At 40.8% G+C, this 20,190-nt stretch overlaps 1 protein-coding gene across 6 annotated transcripts in view; it reads left to right on the top strand.

Moving 5' to 3' along the window:
* The window catches only part of FAM81A (family with sequence similarity 81 member A), an 82,560-nt gene extending 69,096 nt beyond the window's left edge, over positions 1-13,464 (top strand). For all 6 annotated transcript variants that reach the window (XM_070469213.1, XM_070469214.1, XM_070469217.1 and 3 more), the window contains 3 exons: positions 4,857-4,992; positions 6,547-6,742; positions 11,183-13,464. In XM_070469213.1, coding sequence (XP_070325314.1) covers positions 4,857-4,992; positions 6,547-6,742; positions 11,183-11,307 — 457 coding nt within the window. In that variant the 3' untranslated portion in view covers positions 11,308-13,464. The remainder of the gene's footprint in view (positions 1-4,856; positions 4,993-6,546; positions 6,743-11,182) is intronic.
* Positions 13,465-20,190: the final 6,726 nt, after the last annotated feature.

Here is a 20,190-nt window from a genome sequence, read left to right as displayed (position 1 = left end):
CTGTATTTATATCATTCCTGAGTTATGTCACTCTTTCTCATAGATCCTACAAGCTTCCCAAGTGCAGAAAGATCTCCCGTCCCCTTCCTTCCTTCCTTCGTACAGGAAGAAAATAAACATATTAGTTTTTTTTTTTTTCTGTGAACTTTCTCCTTAGCAGATATTACTAGTCAGCAGACATGAACATCTTAATTTTTCTTCTTACAATTTAAAGTCCAGAAGTCTAGACACAAAGGCTGTTCACAGAGGAAAGGTTACTAAGCCTGGGGCCTTTGTGGGGGAGAAAGACAGGTTAGAGACCCAAAGATAGAACCCTAGTTGGATGAACTAGGGGAAAAAAGACATTCTGCAGAGAATTCATAAAGAAACTTACCTGTCAGTCTTGATTCTGAGTAGAAGTGTAAGAGATATTTCTAAAAAATTCTGAACCACAGTACAACCTTTATGTGGATTTAGACTTAGAATTCACATTACCCAACCACCTTGAAGAAACCAGAATAGATATTTTATCTTAGAATGATCTCTATTTGGTAGTAGCCTAAGATGCCTGGCAGAAGCAAATACAAATATGCAGTCTTCAAGGCTCCCCACAGGCAGATTAAGTTCTAAAAAACATAAATGTAAATCAGAAATTATAGACCAACACAAGGGGAAAAAAAATCACATAAGTAATAGAGTGAGAAGAAGCAACAATAAGCAGAATCAGACTCCTAAATACTGCATATATAGGAATTATAGGATAAAATGGATGTGTGTGTATATATGTATGTAGTGTATGTGTGAGTATTCACACACACACTTTTTGAAAATATGGCTAAGGAATAAGAGCTTACCAAAAATGAGCAGTCAGGGGGATTTCTTGGTAGCCCAGTGTTTAGGGCTCTGCGCTCTTGTTGCTGAGGGCCTGGGTTCAATCTCTAGTTGCAGAACTAAAATCCCACAAGCCACATGGTGTGGCCAAAAAAATAAAAAGTCAGAATTGACAAACAACCAAATTGGGCTTCTAGAAAATATAGTCATTGAAAATAAAATGTAACTTCCCTGACCAGGGAGCCTAACAGTGACCCAGGTGCCTTGGAGTCCAGCCTATAACTCTACCTAGAAGTGGAACCTAGCCTATTACCCCACTTGATTGCTTAGCAGAGCCTTTGGCCTTGCCCTAGCAAGGAACTCAACAAACAACACTTCCTAAAAGCAGAACATACCCTGTGACCCTACCTGACTAGAGAGCCCAGTTAGCAATCCCACTCGACCACAAGCACAGCCTGCAGATTCACTTGACTTCACAGGACAGCTGGTGGCCCTGCCTGACCAGGGATTCTGGCCAGTGACCTTCCTTACCAGTGGTGCACAGCTAGCAGGCTGCCCAACTGTGGAGCCTGAAGCCCTATCATGGGGGTCCAACCACCCTACCAGGGAACACAGTGACCCCACCTGACCAGAGGGAATGGCAGAGTCCAGTTAGTGGCTCCATTTGACTGTGCAACCCAGCCAGCAGCCCTGCCTACCCTCGGAGTCCAGCCAGTAGAATCACTTGACCATTGAGCCCAGCCAACAGTCTCCTTCCACCTGTACTTCAGAGCATGGGCAATAGCCCTGCCCAACTAGAGACCTAACAGACAGATATAGAACATCTCATCCAACAGCAGCGGAATACATACTCTTCTGAAGTACACATAGAACATTCCCAGGATAGATCATATATTAGGCAACAAAACAAGTCGTAAGAAATTAGATTGAAATCATGTCAAGTAGCTTTTCAAACTAAAGTGGTATGAAACTAAAAATTAATGACAGGAGTAAATTTGAAAAATTCACAAATATGTGGAATTAATAACACATTCCTGAAAAACTAGTGGGTCAAAGAAGATCAAAAGGGAGATTTTTTAAAATCTTGGAACAAATGAAAATGGAAACACAGCATATATAGACTGTAGCCCACCAGTCTTCTCTGTCTGTGGGATTCTCCAGGCAAGAATACTGGAGTGGGTTGCCATTTCCTCCTCTAGGGGATCTTCCCAACCCCAGGATTGAATCCAGGTCTCCTGCGTTGCAGGCATCTGAGCTACCAGGGAAGTCCACCAAAACTTATGGGAGGCCACAGAGGCAGTTCCGGGAGGAAATCTGCAGTGTTAAATCCTTACATTGAGAAAAAAGAAAGACCTTGAATAAACAACCTGACTTTATACCTCAAGGAATTTTAGAAAAAGAAGAACAAATTAAGCCCAAGATAGCTGGAAGAAGGAAATGATTAAGATAGATCAGAAATAAATGAGAGAATAGTAAACAACAGAAAAAAATTGGGGGAAAATAAAAAAAAGTAACTATCAAGCCAAACAGACAAAACTTTCTCTAGACTAACCAAAACAAAAAGAGGGTTCAAATAAATAAAATTATGAATGAAACAGGAACTACTACAACAGACAACACAGAAATACAGAGGATCATGAGACTGCTATGAACAATTGTATGTCAACAAATTGGATAACTTAGAAGAAACGAATAAACTTCTGAAACAACCTTCTAAGACTGAATCATGAAGAAATAGAAAATCTGAACAGACCAATGATGAGTAAGGAGATTAAATCAACAATCTAAAACCTCTCAACAAAGAAAAAGTCAAGGACTGGATAGCTTCATGAATGAATTCTGTCAAACGTTTGAAGAAAAATTAATACCAATCATTCTCAAACTCTTCCAAAAAGTTGAAGAAAACACTTCCAAAGTCATTTTATGAGGAGCATTATTCTGATAACAAAACCAGATAGACACTACAAGAAAAGAAAATTACTGACCAATATCTCTGATGAACATAGATGCAAATGCTAACAAACCAATTCAACAGCATTTTAAAAGAATCATACACCTTGATCAAGTGGAATTTATTCCTGAGATGCAAGGATGTTTCAGTGTATACAAGTCAATCAGTGTGATACATCACATTAACAGAATGAAGGATAAAAACGATATCATCTTAGATGCAGAAGAAGCATTTGACAAAATTCAACACCATAATAAAGACTAAGCAATTTAGAAAGAATGTATCTCAACATAATAAAGGCACATATGACAAGCCCACAACTAATATAATACTCAGTGATGATATTCTGAAAGTTATTCCTCTAATATCAGAAGACAAGGATACCCATTGTCAGCACTTCTGTTCAACATAGTGCTGGAAGTCCTGGCCAGAGCAACTAAGCAAGAAAAAGAAATGAAAGACATTCAAAACAAAAAAAGAAGCGAAGTTATACCTGCTTGCAGATATTATAGAGAAAACTCTAAAGACTCCCTCAAAGAACTGTTAGAATAAATGAACTCATAAAAGCTGCTGTGCTCTGTGGTCAGGCCCCCAGGTCAGGTGGGTCTCCACAGTTGAGCAGGGCTGCTGGCTTGACTTCCTGCCCATGTAAGACTGAGAAGCTTTGTTTTTGATGATATGACCAGGAAGTGTACTTATCACTTCAATGCATGTTCCATTGCCTGACTTAGTCATATGGCCACACACAGCTGCCAGGAAGGCTAAGTGTAGTCTTAACTAGGTAGTTGAAGACTCAGATCACATTTGAGGGTTTCTTAGTAGGGAAGAAGAGGAGAACAGATATTGCAGAGAATTGGGGACTAATACCATAATCACTGCAGATGGTGACTGCAGCCATGAAATTAAAAGATGCTTACTCCTTGGAAGGAAAGTTATCACCAACCTAGATAGCATATTAAAAAGCAGAGACATTACTTTGCCAACAAAGGTCCGTCTGGTCAAGGCTATGGTTTTTCCAGTGATCATGTATGGATGGGAGAGTTGGGCTGTGAAGAAAGCTGAGTGCCAAAAAATTGATGCTTTTGAACTGTGGTGTTGGAGAAGACTCTTGAGAGTCCCTTGGACTTCAAGGAGATCCAACCAGTCCATCCTAAAGGAGATCAGTCCTGGGTGTTCATTGGAAGGACTGATGCTGAAGCTGAAACTTCAGTACTTTGGCCACCTGATGCGAAGAGTTGACTCATTGGAAAAGACCCTGATGCTGGGAGGGATTGGGGGCAGGAGGAGAAGGGGACGACAGAGGATGAGATGGCTGGATGGCATCACTGACTTGATGGGCATGAGTTTGAGTAAATTCTGGGAGTTTGTGATGGACAGGGAGGCCTGGCGTGCTGAGATTCATGGGGTCGCAAAGAGTTGGACACGACTGAGCGACTGAACTGAACTGAACTGAACCATGGAGGGGGGTACATTTTATTATTTTTATTGTTAAGTCACATATATTCTTGTGTACTTTTATTGTTTTTATAATAAAAATAATTCAAATGGGGAGGCAGCAAGTGTGGGATGTTATTTTAAGGTATTTGGAAAGGGAGAGGACTATAGGAATGGAAATTTGAGTTTTTAAAAAATTTTCTGTTTGATTTAAACTAAGAAATATCTGTATGGGACAAGAGCAGTTTGCAGAACATAAGAGAGAAAGGGATCCAGGCTCCAGTCCTGGGAGAAAAGATGGAGAAGAAGGAGGAGCCTAGAAGAGAGCCAGGCCACTGTGTCCTTTGAGCCGGGAGTAGCCTGGACCTTTTAAACTGCAAACGTCAGCATTTGGAGTGGCTCCGTATGTGATACCTTGGTACTCACGCTACCAGGTCTATATAGGTGGGGGTAATTATCAGGTGCTTTTCTGTTATATCCTCCTCTTCTCCTTCCTTCTCAATTTAGTGCCAAGTGCAATTCTATGAAAAGGGTAAACATGTAATTCTGAGTGAACTGAATTTAATGCTTACATATTTCCAAGAGATTTGATAGAGACTGAGGTTGTTTGATGTCATTTTAAAGTTGTTTTATATCTAACAGCTAATTTTTCTTATTTTAGATTTAAAGGTACAGTCGAGGAACTCAGTAACCAGATTTTATCTGCACGGAATTGGTTGCAACAGGAACAAGAACGGATAGAAAAAGAACTTTTGCAGAAAATCGACCAGCTTTCCTTGGTTGTTAAGGAAAACAGTGTATGTGTTGATGTTCAACCATAACATAGTTAAGTTATTCGGTGAGACCTGCAATGTTTGAATAATACCCTGTAACTTATCTTTGATTTATTTAGCATTACATTAAGCTGTTAATGGTTGTTTCTTGCCTTATAATCTCTTTCCATGGTTCATACTGATTCTTTGTTATAAAGAGACAGAGCACTTTGACTTGTCTTGGTTAACAAAGAAAAATAATAGAAAATTTCAGTACTTTCAACTAAGACAAATCCAAATCAAGATCTTAAAGAACCAAGTTGTCCAGCTGCATTTCTAAATAAAAATAGCAATTACATACTTCATCTTAGTTTTAATTTCATGGTCTGGTAAAAGCCATTTTGACTAGATTTCTCCCTCCAGGCCCCTCTATCACACAGTAAACCCAGCATGAGGTGTCACAGGGCAACATCTAAACAGAATCCAGTTTTCTTTTCTGTGTTCCTTCTCATTTCACCCCACTCTCCTGTAGGCTTGAGGTTTGCAGAAGTACTCAAAAACCATACCAAGAAAGCCTTGCATATATAGTATTCATATCAGTACTTGGAAAGCAAATGTTTTTTGATTTGGTTCTCTAGCCTGACCTCCCTCTCCTTCTCTTTTCTTGCACTGCTTCCTCTCCCTTGGACTTGGATGGAGCATAAGTGACTGGTGTAGATTGTATCTCTGGCTCTGCTGTTTCTTGATGCCGAGCTGTTGAATTGCAGACTGTGCACTGGGCATATCACGAGATATGTAAGCCCACTTACAGCTTGGTATTTGTAGTCCTGGCCTCTAAAGCTTGCCTGCAGACCCAGATTCTCATAAGAACCAAGCATGATGGAGAGAAAAGGAAAGAAAATGTTCTATTTCAACTATTTCTTTACATGTCTCCATATTTTTATCAGATCTACTGATTGATTTGTAGTCTTCTGTGTCTTTGGTTCACTATTTTTACTTCTGAGTTGGCTTAATAACTAACAAACTCCAGGATAATGATGACTTTAATATGATAGAAGCTTATTTATCTTTCACATAAAAGAAGTCTGGGTACAGGGATTGCAGGGCTGTTATGGTAGCTCATCAATCCTCAGTGACCCATGATCTTTCTGGCTTAAGTCTCTACCAGTCCTAGAGAGTGACCCTTGCATACATAGTTCAAGATGGCTGCTAGAGCTCCAGCCATTACATCTAAATTCCAGGAACAGAAGAAAGAAAGAGGTTTTTTTTTTAATGTCTCAACTATTTTTGTTTTTTTAACTTTTCCTAGAAGTTTTCACATATGTTTATACTTATATCTCATTACCCATAACTTAATCATATGGCTACACCAAACTCAAGAGACAATAGAAAAGGTAATCTTTATTCTGAGTGACCTTATACCCAGCAGAAAACTGGAGATCTGTTATGGAAAAAGGGGAAAGTGGATATTGGGGTGAGCATCAAGCAAACTTTTTGATTCTGTTCTCTGCAGATTGCTCTTAAATGATATTATGACTGATGTGAATGCAATACAGACTCTTTGGAGTAATCACGTGCCATTCTTATCATGGATCTCAGGGAGCCAGTGAAAGGGACATGGAGAAAAAGCTCAGCCAGATGTCAGCCAGACTGGACAAAATAGAAGAGAGTCAGAAGAAAAATATGGAGGTACAGAGGACAAAACAAGAGGAGGAGAAGGTGCATGGACGGATCAGCAAGCTTGAGTTACAGATGACCGAAGACCTGAAGGAAATGAAAGCCGAAGTTGATGCGGGTAGGTCAATAAGAAAACAGCTCTCGTGCTTCATTTTCTGTATGATCTAAAAGTCAACTAATTAGTATTCCCCCTATAACTACCTACAGACCTGGATAATGGAATGTCCTTAGGTAATTTTCCAAGTAGAACTAATGTTGCTTCAACTTCAAGGACATGAAGACAGATAGACCTCGAGAGATAGGCGAACAAACCTAAAATTGCTTAGCTTGCATACATAGCTTTAGTACCATCTGCAGATTCTTTTCTGATCATAACCAAGGTCAGTATGCCTCAGAAATAAGCATATATCTTTGAGAGGCCTTCGAAGGCTTATTTTATCCTGCTGGCAGTATCCCACCATGGCAGTGAATGGTGTTCCTCTGCTCAGAAGCCCACAGGGCTCAGTCTTCACACTTGTTTGGAAGACAGTGTCAGAGCTGATTTCAAGTTCTAAAGTGCTGCCAGATAAAGGAGGGATTAGATTTACATTTTAAATATTTATTTATTTGGCTGCTCTAAGTCTTGGTGGCAGCTTGCAGTATCTTTTAGTTGTGGCATATGGTTCCCTGACAAGGAATTGAACCCAGGCCACCTGCATTGGGAGTTCTGAGTCTTACCACTGCACCATCAGGGAAGTCCCAAGAGGGATTAGATTTATACTCTGAACTCTAGAATACAGAACTGGGACCAATAATCGGAAGTTACCTGAAGACATATTATGAAGCAGAAGTATCTACTGTTAGAAGTCTTAGAAAGACACGGGTGCTTTGTGAGCCTGGGAGTTCTTTACTGAAAGTATTTAAGTGAAGGCCATTTGACCATGGTCAGGGAAGAGAAGACAGTCGGGTAGTGTGGGAAGGGGAGCTACATTATCTCCTGATTCCTTCCTGTTCCTCTGGTTCTGTGAATTTTCTTTATGGAGTTGTTCTATTTTGGCCCCGTAAGAAGAAAAGTAGCCCCATCCCAAGAATAATTTTGTTGTAACCACGACGGGGTCTCAAGGAGTTGGGCACAACTAAATGGCTAATACTTATTTAACCATTGCAAGTTAATTATTTTATTTAAGGAGAAGCTGCCATTAAATTTACCAATTTTAGAACTTTGTGGAGATAAAAGTGAATTTTCTTTCTTGGTATTTTGGGCTAGTAGAATATGATATTTGACTATTTCATTGGTGGTTAATGAGATGGTGATAAGAAATACATATGAGCCTTTTAAAAATTAAAAACATTTTCTTGTTATGAGAACAGATTTCTTAGTGGAAAATCTTAAAACACAAAATGTATTTTAAAAAGCCCTTCTATTATCTAGAAATCTTTTTTATGTATATTATCTTTCTATACATATAGGATATATATATTATTTTGGCTGTGCCACATGACTTGGGGTACCTTAATTCTCCGACCAGGGATTAATCTGGGGCCCTCTGCAGTGAAAGTGTCCAATCCTAACTACAGGTCTGCTAGGGAATATTCAATAAGTAATTTTTATACTTCTTTTTCTTTAATTGTTGCATAAAGAAAATTTTCTGAGAGAAAATTCTAAATTTGCTAAGGAAGACAAGATAATTTTGACATTTATTTTAACATATTATTGACTGGGAGTGTTTGGCAGAAACTAACACTTGTGTCTGGTGATTTGTAATGTAAGTGAATATTGATATGTCTTCAGTCTGTAATATTTGGGTAACAAAAGACATATTAATACCTCTCTGGTAAATAAGATGTTAAAAGCCAATAGAAATACAGAATAATATAAATTTTATTGAGAATTTTTTTTCTATTTTTCTTTTTATTTTGAAGTAATTTCAAATTTATAAAAACCGTAGTAAAGTGAAGTAGCTCAGTCATGTCCGACTCTTTGCGACCCCATGGACTGTAGCCTACCAGGCTCCTCAGTCCATGGGATTTTCCACGCAAGAATACTGGAGTGGGTTGCTGACTAGTCCAAAAACTATACATCTTTCAATTAGATTCAGCAATTGTTAGCATTTTGAAATTTGCTTAATGTATATGTATGTGTGAATGTGAATGAATATAGTTTTCCCTGAATCATTCGTGAGTAAGTTGCAGGAGCCAGAATACCTTTTTACCCCTTTACTATTTCAAAGTATATACCCTCAGAACAAGGACATTCTCTTTTTTAAAAAGTTTATTTATTTGTTTTAATTGGGGGATAATTACTTTACAATATTGTGGTGGTTTTTGCCATACATCGACATGAATCAGCCAAGGACATTCTCTTAAACAGCTATGTTGTTCAGTCACTAAGTTGTATCCAACTCTTTTGTGACTCCATGGACTGTAGTCTGCCAGTTTTCTCTGTCCATGGGATTTCTCAGGCAAGAATACGGGAGTGGGTTTCCATTTCCGTCTTCAGTGGATCTTCCCAACACTGGGATGGAACTTTCATCTCCTGCATTGCCAGGCAGATTCTTTACCACTGAGCCACTAGGGGAAGCCCTAAACAAGTGTAGTACAAAGTACTATTTATGAAACATTTTTCAATATTCAGTTTTCACATTTCACCATGTTTCCTTTACAGCAAGCCATCCCCAGTCCAGGTTCTCGTCCAGAATCACTTGCATCATATTTAGTTACCATGTTTCTTATTTAGTCTCTTTTAATCTGGATCAGTTTCACAGTAAGGTTGTCATCATTAAAGAACACAGGCCAGTATTTCGTGAAACGTCCCACCGTTTGGGTCTTTTTGCTTCTTTTTAATTCGATTCAGGTTGTGTGTTTTGGACAGACATGCTGCAGAAGTGATGTGTCCTTCCCAGGGTTTTTTCTTTCAGTACTTAAATTATATCCTGCCACTCCCTTCTGGCCTGCAGGGTTTCTGCTGAAAGATCAGCTGTTAAGTGTATGGGGTTTCCCTTGTATGTTACTTGTTGCTTTTCCCTTGATGCTTTTAATATTCTTTCTTTGTGTTTAACCTTTGTTAGTTTGACTAGTATGTGTTTTGGTGTGTTTCTCCTTGGGTTTATCCTGTATGGGACTCTTTCGCTTTTTGGACTTGATTGATTCTTTCCTTTTCCATGTTGGGAAAAGTTTCAACTATAATCTCTTCAAAAATGTTCTTATACAATTTCTTATTCTCTTCTTCTGGGACCCCTATAATTTGAATGTTGGTGCCTTTAATATCTTACCAGAGGTCTCTGAGACTATCCTTAGCTCTTTTCATTCTTTTTACTTTATTCTGCTCTTCAGCAGTTATTTCTACCATTTTATCTTCCAGCTCATTGATCCATCTTTCTGCTTCAGATATTCTGCTACTGATTCCTTCTAGAGAATTTTTAATTTCAGTAATTGTGTTGTTTGTCTCTGTATGCTTGTTCTTTAATTCTTCTAGGTCTTTGTTAGCTGATTCTTGCATTTTCTCCTTTCCGTTTTCAAGGTTTCTGATCACCTTTATTATCGTTATTCTGAATTCTTTTTCAGGGAGTTTGCTTATTTCCTCTTCATTTATTTGGACTTCTGTGTTTCGTGTTTGTTCCTTCAATTGTGCAGTATTTCTCTGCTTTTCATTATTTTTTAAAAAAACTTATTGTTTGAGGTCTCTTTTTCCTAGGTTTCAAGGTTGAATTCTTTCTTCCTTTTGGTTTCTCCCCTCCTAAGTTTGGTCCAGTGTTTTGTGTAAGCTTCACATAGGGTGAGATTTGTGCTGAGTTTTTTTTTCCCTCTCTGATGGGCAGGGCTGAGTGAGGTGGTAATCTTGTCTGCTGATGATTGGGTTTGTATTTTTGTCTTGTCTGTTGTTTGGATGAGGCGTCCTGCACAGGGTGCTACTGGTGGTTGGGTGATGTCAGGTCTTGTGTTCAAGTGGTTTCCTTTGTAGGAGTTCTCACTATTTGATACTCCCTAGGGTTAGGAGTTCTCTGAAAGTCTAGGGTCTTAGAGTCAGTGGTCCCACTCCAGAGGCTCAGGACTTGATCTTTTAGCAGATTGAAACTGAAGGACTCTACTTCCAGTAATGATGTCATGAGGTAGTACTGAAATCCCTCCTCCAAAATCAGTGTGAAGAAAGAAAACATGAGCATCCTACTAATGGAGTCACAGAATTTAGCTTCTTGGGTCAGAGAGCACTTATGTGCAGACAGTGCTGAAGTGATCTGTCTTAGCGTGCAGAGCCCAGGCTTCTTCCTGGGGTTTTCTCATCGGGGGCACATAATGTTGGATCCTCCCACTGTTGGTGAAGATAGCTTTGACCCTTGGTTAAAGTGGTGTCTGTCAAATTTCTCTATGGTAATATTTCATGTTTCCCTTTGTATCTGTAGGGAGACACTTTGAAACTATGTAACTATTCTGTTTCCTGTTAACCTTTTATTCCAGTACTTTGAGAATCTATTGATAATTTTTGCCCAAATCAAGCAGTGCTATCTGCTATAGGATTTGATACAGCGTTATTTGTTTTTTTTTTAATATTAACTCTTGTGAAATTTACCCTTTCTTAAAGGGTTTACCGCCATCTATGAAAGCATAGGATCCCTCAGGCAAGTCCTCGAAGCCAAGATGAAGCTGGACAAGGACCAGCTACAGAAGCAAATCCAACAGATGCAGAAGCCAGAAGCTCCCATGTGAAGGGACTCGGGACATGGACTTCAAAGGCGGTTTTGCCAGTGGGGCCAGAAGCTGGACACCTCTGTAGCCAGGCTGTCACTACATTCAGGATTGTTCCGTTTATGGCGTGCATGTGCCAAGAAATGTGTTTTCATGGGTCTAAATGTTTACCTTGAGTCTTGAAAACACTCTTCTTTAAAAGTATTACATACAGTTTTTACCACTTTATTCCACTTACCTAAATTCAAGCAAATAGCCTCCCCTCCCTGGATTTTAAAAGGCTTTTATCCCCTTCATTTTATGAATGAAAAGACTTAACAGTTTCCCTTTGATTCGTGATGCTCTCTAGCCAAGACTTTACTCTTGAAAATGTCATGGTGATTTTTTTAAATTAAGAAACTAATGAATCATCTTGGGAATGTGTTGCTCCTCACTCTAAATTAAGAGAATGTTTTGATGGATTAGAATTCAACCTTTGAGTCCATATTTGGATTTTATTATTGTTGTCTGTGCATTTCTTATATTGGTTCCCTTCTTGTAAATCTTTTGTCTTTTGTAGAGGGAGGGGATTTAATATTTGGGAAAAGAATCTACCACTTATGCAGTGAAAATAGTTTAAAAATTGACAACTGCCATGTAGATTACAAATTAAAATGGAAACTTAAGACAGTTATCTAGATAATGCAAGGCACAATTATCTGTATCAACCACCTAGTTATACCAGGTTTTAATACTGAAAGCTTTTTTCAATTATCCACAGCCTATATAGTGATAGCCATATATTCAATAATGGAATGGTGGTAATAGCTTGTTTATTATGTAATTGATTGTTCATTAATCACATGGGATGTGAAAATTTTTCAAGCTTTTTGATCTCCTCTCTAAATTTTTCCAAAATTGGCACAGAGTGCTAAAGGTTTATATACATTTATTGTAACTGTATTCTTGTGCCTTGGTTTTATCACATCAGTGCACTGTACCCTATAGAAGTTTTGCAGACAAAATAGAAGGCACAATAGTACATCAGAATTATGATGTAAAAACGGGATCCTATGTATTTTTTAAATGTTTTAAAACTTTTATCACTGTTAAGATGTTAATCATTCAGTATCATTAATGGAATAGAAATTCATACTTTTGTATGTCCAGAAAATCAAATTGATACTGCATTTATAACGATGTCAAGAAATGTTCATTTTGAGCAATTTCGTAGATGATGGGTGTTTTATTTTCAATCGCCATATTTGATTAGTCATTGGAAATTGGCACCAGTGGTATCTGTTCACCTATATATGTAAAAACTAACAGTGAGACACATGCCGTTCCAAACTGTGAGGGTGCCCAAGAAAAAGGAAACGGGAATACTTTGAAAATTTTAAAAACTTTTTTTTGTCTGCCAAGGACTCAGGAAAATTAAAGCATTTTCTATTTTAGAATAAATTGTAAATGAAATCTGTAACTGGCTATTACTGTTTACCCATATAAATTATGCTGCTAAAGTACATAATAGTTTACCCTCAATGGCTTGACAAAAATTTTGTTTTTAATTTGTACCTGAGAAGTCATACAAAGAATATGTCATCCAACATATATGTCCTTATTTTGCCACAAATCTCCCCATCTCTATTCAGGAAGACTGCTTCCACTTAATAATGAAAAAACAAAAAGGTTAATGCTCTTTTGCAATCAGAAAGTGAGTTTCTCTTTGTGATCGAGTAGCCGTGTTTATATAGTTCTCCTGATTTAAGCACAGACCACAGCACAGACAGCCACGGCTCCTCAAGCATCTCTCTCCTCTGGGGGCCCTGAGGAGGAGGAATCAGCACATGTCACTTCTGGGAGGAGGGGAACTGGCAGGACTAAGGTCAAAGGGTGACGTGACTGGGTGATGCTTCTGTTCCCCACGTCGGGAGTTCGGCAGGGATTCTCCCCTCTGGCTGATTGAAATCACCTGGGCACTTCCAAAAGTGACCAGTGCCTGGGCTGCTCCCCCAGACCAACTAAGTCAGAACCTCTGGAAGGGGATGCAGGCAGCCTCATGTGTCAGAGGCCCCCAGGTGACTCACGTGTTGAGTCCCCAAGCTCCATGTCCTCTCTTCACCAAAGTTTAAATGAGAATCAGCTTCCCTGTACTTTCCTTTACCAGAAATTTGCAATAAAAAGAATAAAACTTCCAAATCAATGTGGTGTATGATTCTTAAAAGCCCTTTCGTGGGAGGTAAATTAGGTAAAATACGGTAGGAAATCTCTTGCTTTCTGGGGAAACATTTTGATGGTTGAAATAAAGTGCTCTGAGTCCTGGCAGCCCTGCTGGGACCTGGAAAGTCGCAGGAAGCTGCTCCATCCTTGGGTCTCCAGAGCTCTGGGTGCCATCTCAGCTCTGGACTAACGGCAGCGGGCAGTTCCCAGCGTGTGTGGTGTGCCCACGTTGCGACCTTGGTGGGTATTCGTTCATTTCATTATAACAACAGTGCATGGAATTGAATACTGTTTGTTTCCCCATTTTACAGATGAGAAAACTGAGTCATGTAAAGGCGAAGCTACCTCTCCCAAATCCTGCAGCTGGTAAGTGGGAGCCATGATCCAATCCAGGCAGCTTACTTCCAGTCTGGATACCTAACCAGTGCACTCCCCTACCTCTATCAAGATACAGCCTTGCTTCCCACATAACTTGGACTTGCCAGACCACTAACTCCAACCCCATCTCTGCGTAACCTTACAGTTCTGCCATCTGAGTCCTTTTACATTTTAATGCTCCAATTCCAAGGGCTTCCCAGGTGGCGCAGTGATAAAGAATTCACCTGCCAATGCAGGAGATGGAAGAGATGCAGGTTTGATTCCTGGGTTGGGAAGATCCTGTAGAGTAGGAAATGGCAACCTGTTCCAATATTCTTACCTAGGAAATTCCTATGGACAGAGTAGCCTGGTGGGCCCCAGTCCATGGGGTCACAGATTTGGAGAGCAGAGCCCACAAGAGAGGCAGTCTTACTACCTTTGCTTGGTCAGATATCTTCCTCTGGTTGTTTCAGTGAAGGTGGGGTAGTTGATGCCACAGGACTATACTATAGTATCACAGGCATTTCATCTCCTGTCTTTAGCTGTCCTAGGTAGTGGCTCTGTACATTTGGGGATGGGTTGTATTGGGTGAGTGCAGAGCAGAGTAAGAAAGACAGATCCCTGTAAATTGTGGTCATCCCAGTAGGCTTTCAGCCTGAAAAAAAAAAAAAAAAGATCACATACCACTCAGGACATCCTGGAAACTCAGTGGTAACTGTGTGGAGTTTTTCTGTTACTGCTGTGTGAACTTGGGCAGTTCTCTTAACCTCACTGAGACTCATTTTTCTTATCTGTAGAGTGGATGTTATAATAATTTAAAAGAAGGAGCTGGTTTATCACTTTCAAAATGCTGAAGTAATTTATGCAATATTGGGTATCAAGTGGTGAAGAATGGGCCTGGGGGATTAATATTGGTGGTGAGACAGGAAATATATGGGGGTCCCTGTTTGGTCCAAAGTGTCCTATTATCTGTGGGGACTGTATGGGCCGTGATTAATCTCCAAAGAAAGTGATATCCTAGCCTGAGACAGGAAAGAACAGTACAACCAGGGTGAAGATGTTAAGTACCCAGAATCAGCATAGGGACAATCCCTAAATGTAGGGAAGGGCTGGGCAGATCCTTAAGTTAGTTGGTCTTACCCATGGATCAGAGCTTGGGAAGGACACACTCCAGGTGAGGAAGGGTGAAGGTAGATAGGGAGGCTGAGAGTGCAGAGCCCAGAGTTCTAGTCGGGAATTGAGAAGCAGAACAGGCAGGGCTGTGCGCAGATGGCTGGTTGGCATTTGAGACTTGTTTGTATATAGATTGTATCAGCCCAAGTGTCCACTGACAGTTGAATAGATAAGTAAAACCTGGTGTTTGCAGACAATAAAATACTATTCAGCCATAAGAAGGGAGACAGTTCTGACACATGCTACCACATGGACATTATGCTAACTGCAATAAGCCAGTCACAAAAGGGCTAATATCCTATGATCCCACTTGTATGAGGTACCTGTGTACATGCTCAGTCATGTCTGACTCTTTGTGACCCCATGGACTGTAGCCCACCAGGCTCCTCTGTCCATGGGGACTCTCCAAGCAAGAATACTGGAGTGGGTTGCCATTTCCTTCTCCAGGGGATCTTCCTGACCCAGGGATTGAAACTGTGTCTCCTGTATCTCTTGCGCTGGCAGGCGGATTCTCTACCACTGAGCCACCTAGAGAAGTCAAAGTCGAAGGGACAGAGAGTAGCATCATAGTTGCCAGGGGCTGAGGGGTGCGGTGGGGAAAACAGTTAATGTCTAATCCATACAGAGTCTCAGGTGGGGAAGATGAGAAAGTTCTGGAGTTGGATGGTGGTGATGGTTACACAACAATGTGAATGTATTTAATGACACAGAACAGTACTCTTCAAGTGGATTAAAATAGTAAATTTTATGTATAGTTACCACAAGAATATTTTTTAAAAAAATGGATTCCTCAACCACTGAATAAAGACTTCAGGTAAGAGTTCAGCCCTAGCAGTTTTATTACAGTCTCAAGTGAGACAGTGAGTCAGAAATACCCAACTAAACCACATCCGAGTTTTTGACCCACAGAAACTACCAGTTAATAAATATGTGCTTTTTGAAGTCATTGCATTTTAGGGTAATTTGTTTTACACAATAATTAACAACACTCTGAAATCTTGACAGAATTATTTTGTGGAAATGTCACAAATTATGTTACAAATTGCATTGTCCACATATATAATCTTGTTAGTATCTTTCAGAGCAGGCAATGACCTTGAAAACTTCAAATACATATATACCTTATCGTGTTTAATCTTTGTAATTACCCTATTAGGTATGTACTATTATTTCTATTTGTGATGGAACTATTATGGAAGGTCATACAGCTAATTAGAGCAGGAGCAGGGATTTGAGTCTTACCTTTCTCCAAAGCCCAGGCTGCCATTTTGCTCCAAGGCTTCCAAGGTGGCCCTAGTGGTAAATAACCCGCTTGCCAGTGCAGGAGACATAAGAGACACAGGTTTGATTCCTGGATCAGGAAGATCCCCTGGAGGAGGAAATGGCAGCCCACTGTAGTATTCTTGCCTGGAGAATCCCATGGACAGAGGAGCCTGGTGGGCTACAGTCCATAAGGTTGAAAAGAATTGGACACGACTGAAGCGACTCTTAAGAGTCCCTTGGACTGCAAAGATATCCAACCAGTCCATCCTAAAGAAAATCAGTCCTGAATATTCACTGGAAGGACTGATGCTGAAACTGAAACTCTTAATACTTAGGCCACCTGATGCGAAGAACTGACTTATTGGAAAAGACCCTGATGCTGGGAAAGATTAAAGGCAGGAGGAGAAGGGGACAACAGGGGATGAGATGGTTGGATGGCATCACCGACTTACTGGACATGCTGCTGCTGCTGCTGCTAAGTCGCTTCAGTCGTGTCTGACTCTGTGCGACCCCATAGAAGGCAGCCCACCACGCTCCCCCATCCCTGGGATTCTCCAGGCAAGAACACTGGAGTGGGTTGCCATTTCCTTCTCCAATGCATGAAAGTGAAAAGTGAAAGTGAAGTTGCTCAGTCATATCCAACTCTTAGCGACCCCATGGACTGCAGCCTACCAGGCTCCTCCATCCATGGGATTTTCCAGGCAAGAGTACTGGAGTGGGTTGCCATTGCCTTCTCCATTTTTGGACATGAGTTTGGGTAAACTCCGGGAATTGGTGATGGACAGGGAGGCCTGGCGTGCTGCAGTCCATGGGGTCGCAAAGAGTTGGACATGACTGAGTGACTGAACTGAAGCAAGTTAGCACACACATGTGCAAGCCAACACCCACAACATAATGTGATTGGTTTAATAATCCCGTAGCTTATTGGAATCATACTTCTCTCTGGATCTGTGGTCTCAATGTGTCTCCAGACTAGCAGCATCACCTGGCATCACCTGGGAAGTTTTTAGAAATGTAACCTCTGGTGCCCCACCCCAGACCTCCTACTGCATCAGAAACTCTGAGATGGAGTCAGCAGTCTACTTTAACTAAAGTCCTGCAGAAGATCCAAAGCAAGTGAAGTTTGAGGATCGCTGCTCTAGAACTGCACTGTAATACAATAGCCATTAGTCACGTCAACCATTTAAATTTAAATATGTTGTTGTTTAGTTGCTAAGTTGTGTGCAACTCTTTTGTGACCCCATGGACTGTAGCCCACCAGGCTCCTCTGTCCATGGGATTTCCCAGGCAAGAATGCTGGAGTGAGTTGCCATTTTCTTCTCCAGGGGATCTTCCTGACCCAGGAATTGAACCCAAGTGTCCTGCATTGGCACGTGGATTGTGTACTGCTGAGCCACCAGGGAAGCCCAAATTTAAATATAAATTAGTCCAAATTAAATAAATTTAAAAACTCAGTTGTTCAATTGCCCTTGCCCTATTTTTACATGCTCAGTAATCACCTTTGTTTAGTGGCTATAGTATTGTCCTGTGCAGATATAGAATATTTATAATGTCACAGAAAGTTTTATCAGACAGCCCTGATCTACAGCAATAATTTCCTCATCTTTTCAACTGACATCTCTGTCCACAACTCTGTACCTTCATTGGTCAGCCTGAAATGAGCTTTGGATCTGGAACTTTCCTCCAGCCTCATCTTTACAACGTTATGTCAGTTGTCCCTGATAGAGATGATTTCCCAGGTCCTTATAAGGTTTTGTCTCATCTGGCCATTCTGATCAGTAGATACTGCCACCTGGACTGAGTCAAGAAGGATCCAGAGGCTGATGCTGGACTCTACGGGAAGAACCAAGGCTTGTGAGCCAACGGACAGGGCTGCCATCTGGGTGCTGCGCCTCTGACAGGTTCTCACCAGGACATCCCAGGCGTGGAGGATGCGCTGCAAGAGTTTGCCAGCCAGGAGGCTTGAGTGACTCTGATGCCCCCTAGGGAGACAGCCCTGGCAGGCCTCGGTTACTTGCATGCATGCTAAGTCGCTCCAGTTGTTTGCAACTCTTTGTGACCCCGCGGACTGTAGTCCTCTAGGCTCCTCTGTCCATGAGATTTCCCAGGCAAGAATACTGGAGTGGGTTGCCATTTCCTTCTCCAGGGGATCTTCCTGACCCAGTGATGGAACCTGCATCTCTTTACATCTGTTGCATGGCAGGCTAGTTCTTACCACTAGCACTATCTGGGAAGTCCCTGGCAGGCCTGGAATTAGGGTGAGCCAAAATGGAAAATATAAAGGGAAACCAAAATCTCTGTAATTAAGATAAATAGTATGTTAATGCAATATTTTTTAAAAGTCAAAAATAATGCCAAAGAATGCACAATGAACAAAATATCAAGCCCCCTCAAACCATGCTGCCTGAAGCTATTTTGGAACCAAGGCAGAAAGAAAATTATGTGCCCCATATACATGTTTTATGTAGTTTTATTTAAATATTTTACGTTTGTGCATCATGGTGTTTTTGTTGTTTTTTGGTTAATTTTTATTTTTAAAAATATTGCACAAAAGTATTATTATCTTTGGGCTGCTTTTCTCCTTACATTGGGTGAGTGAGATGAGGGTTCACTCACCTCATCCTAAGCCCAGCCCTGCCCTAATGTCTAGAAATTTGTAGCTAAATTCACTTCTCAATGATTGTTATTAGCTTATCTAAGGCTCGTCTGATTGCTTTAGGGGGCTCTGGTCTGTTTTTATCCCTAATTGTCATGCTTGGTCTAATTTTTAAACTTGTGACCCAGTTTCCTGGTGATAGGATGGGGACACAAAGAAAGCTAAGCTCCGACTCCTTTCTGAGACTCCGGAGGCCCTAGGGGAGCGGGATGGAAGGAGGTGAAAATGTTTGCTCTGTCTCATCACTTGCTGGCATCCTAGAGAGAGCTTGCTACCTGGCCAGCCCTTCACTGTCCTTTGCTGCCTCCATGTGGAAGGAATAGAAACTTCTTGTTGCTGATAAATTGATAAATTGTGTCTGACTCTGCCACCTTGTGGACTACAACGTGCCAGGTTCCTCCATCCTCCATAATCTCCTGGAGTTTGCCCAAACTCATGCCCGTGGAGTCAGTAATGCTATCCAACCATCTCATCCTCAGCTGCCTTCTTCTCCTTTAGCCTTCAGTCTTTCCTAGCATCATGGTCTTTTCTAATAGAATAACTTTTGGAAAACTTTGTTTTTAAATTCCAGTATATGGCAACCCACTCCAGTACTCTTGCCTGGAAAACCCCATGGACGGAGGAGCCTGGTAGGCTACAGTCCATGGGGTCGCAAGGAGTTGGACACGACTGAGCGACTTCACTTTCACTATAGTTTATTTACAATATTAGTTTCAAGTGTACACATAGTGTTTCAAAATGTTTCAAGATTATACTCCATTTATGTTTATTATAAAACATTGGCTGTATTCCCTTGCTGTCCAATATATCCCTGTAGCTTATTTATTTTGTACATAGTAGTTTGTACCTCTTAATTCCCTACCCCTATCTTGCCCTTCCCCTTTCCCCACTGAAAATGAAAGTGAAACTTGCTCAGTCATGTCTGACTCTTTGCAACCCCATGGACTATATAGTCCATGGAATTCTCTAGGCCAGAATACTGGAGTGGGCAGCCTTTCCCTTTTCCAGGAATCTTCCCAAGTCAGGGATCGAACCCAGGTCTCCCGCATTGCAGGCGGATTCTTTACCAGCTGAGCCACAAGGGAAGCCTAAGAATACTGAAGTGGGTAGCCTATCCCTTCTCCAGCAGATCTTCCAACCCAGGAATTGAACCAGAGTCTCCTGCGTTATAGGCAGATTCTTTACCAATTGAGCTATCAGGGAAGCCCATCTTAGTTCCTTGACCAGGGACTGAACCTGGGCCTTCAGTAGTGAAA

Source organism: Odocoileus virginianus, chromosome 6, assembly GCF_023699985.2.
Source record: "Odocoileus virginianus isolate 20LAN1187 ecotype Illinois chromosome 6, Ovbor_1.2, whole genome shotgun sequence".
Classification (NCBI taxonomy): domain Eukaryota; kingdom Metazoa; phylum Chordata; class Mammalia; order Artiodactyla; family Cervidae; genus Odocoileus; species Odocoileus virginianus.
The sequence above is the reverse complement of the archived record's forward strand: the minus strand, read 5'-3'. Positions and strand labels throughout refer to the sequence as shown.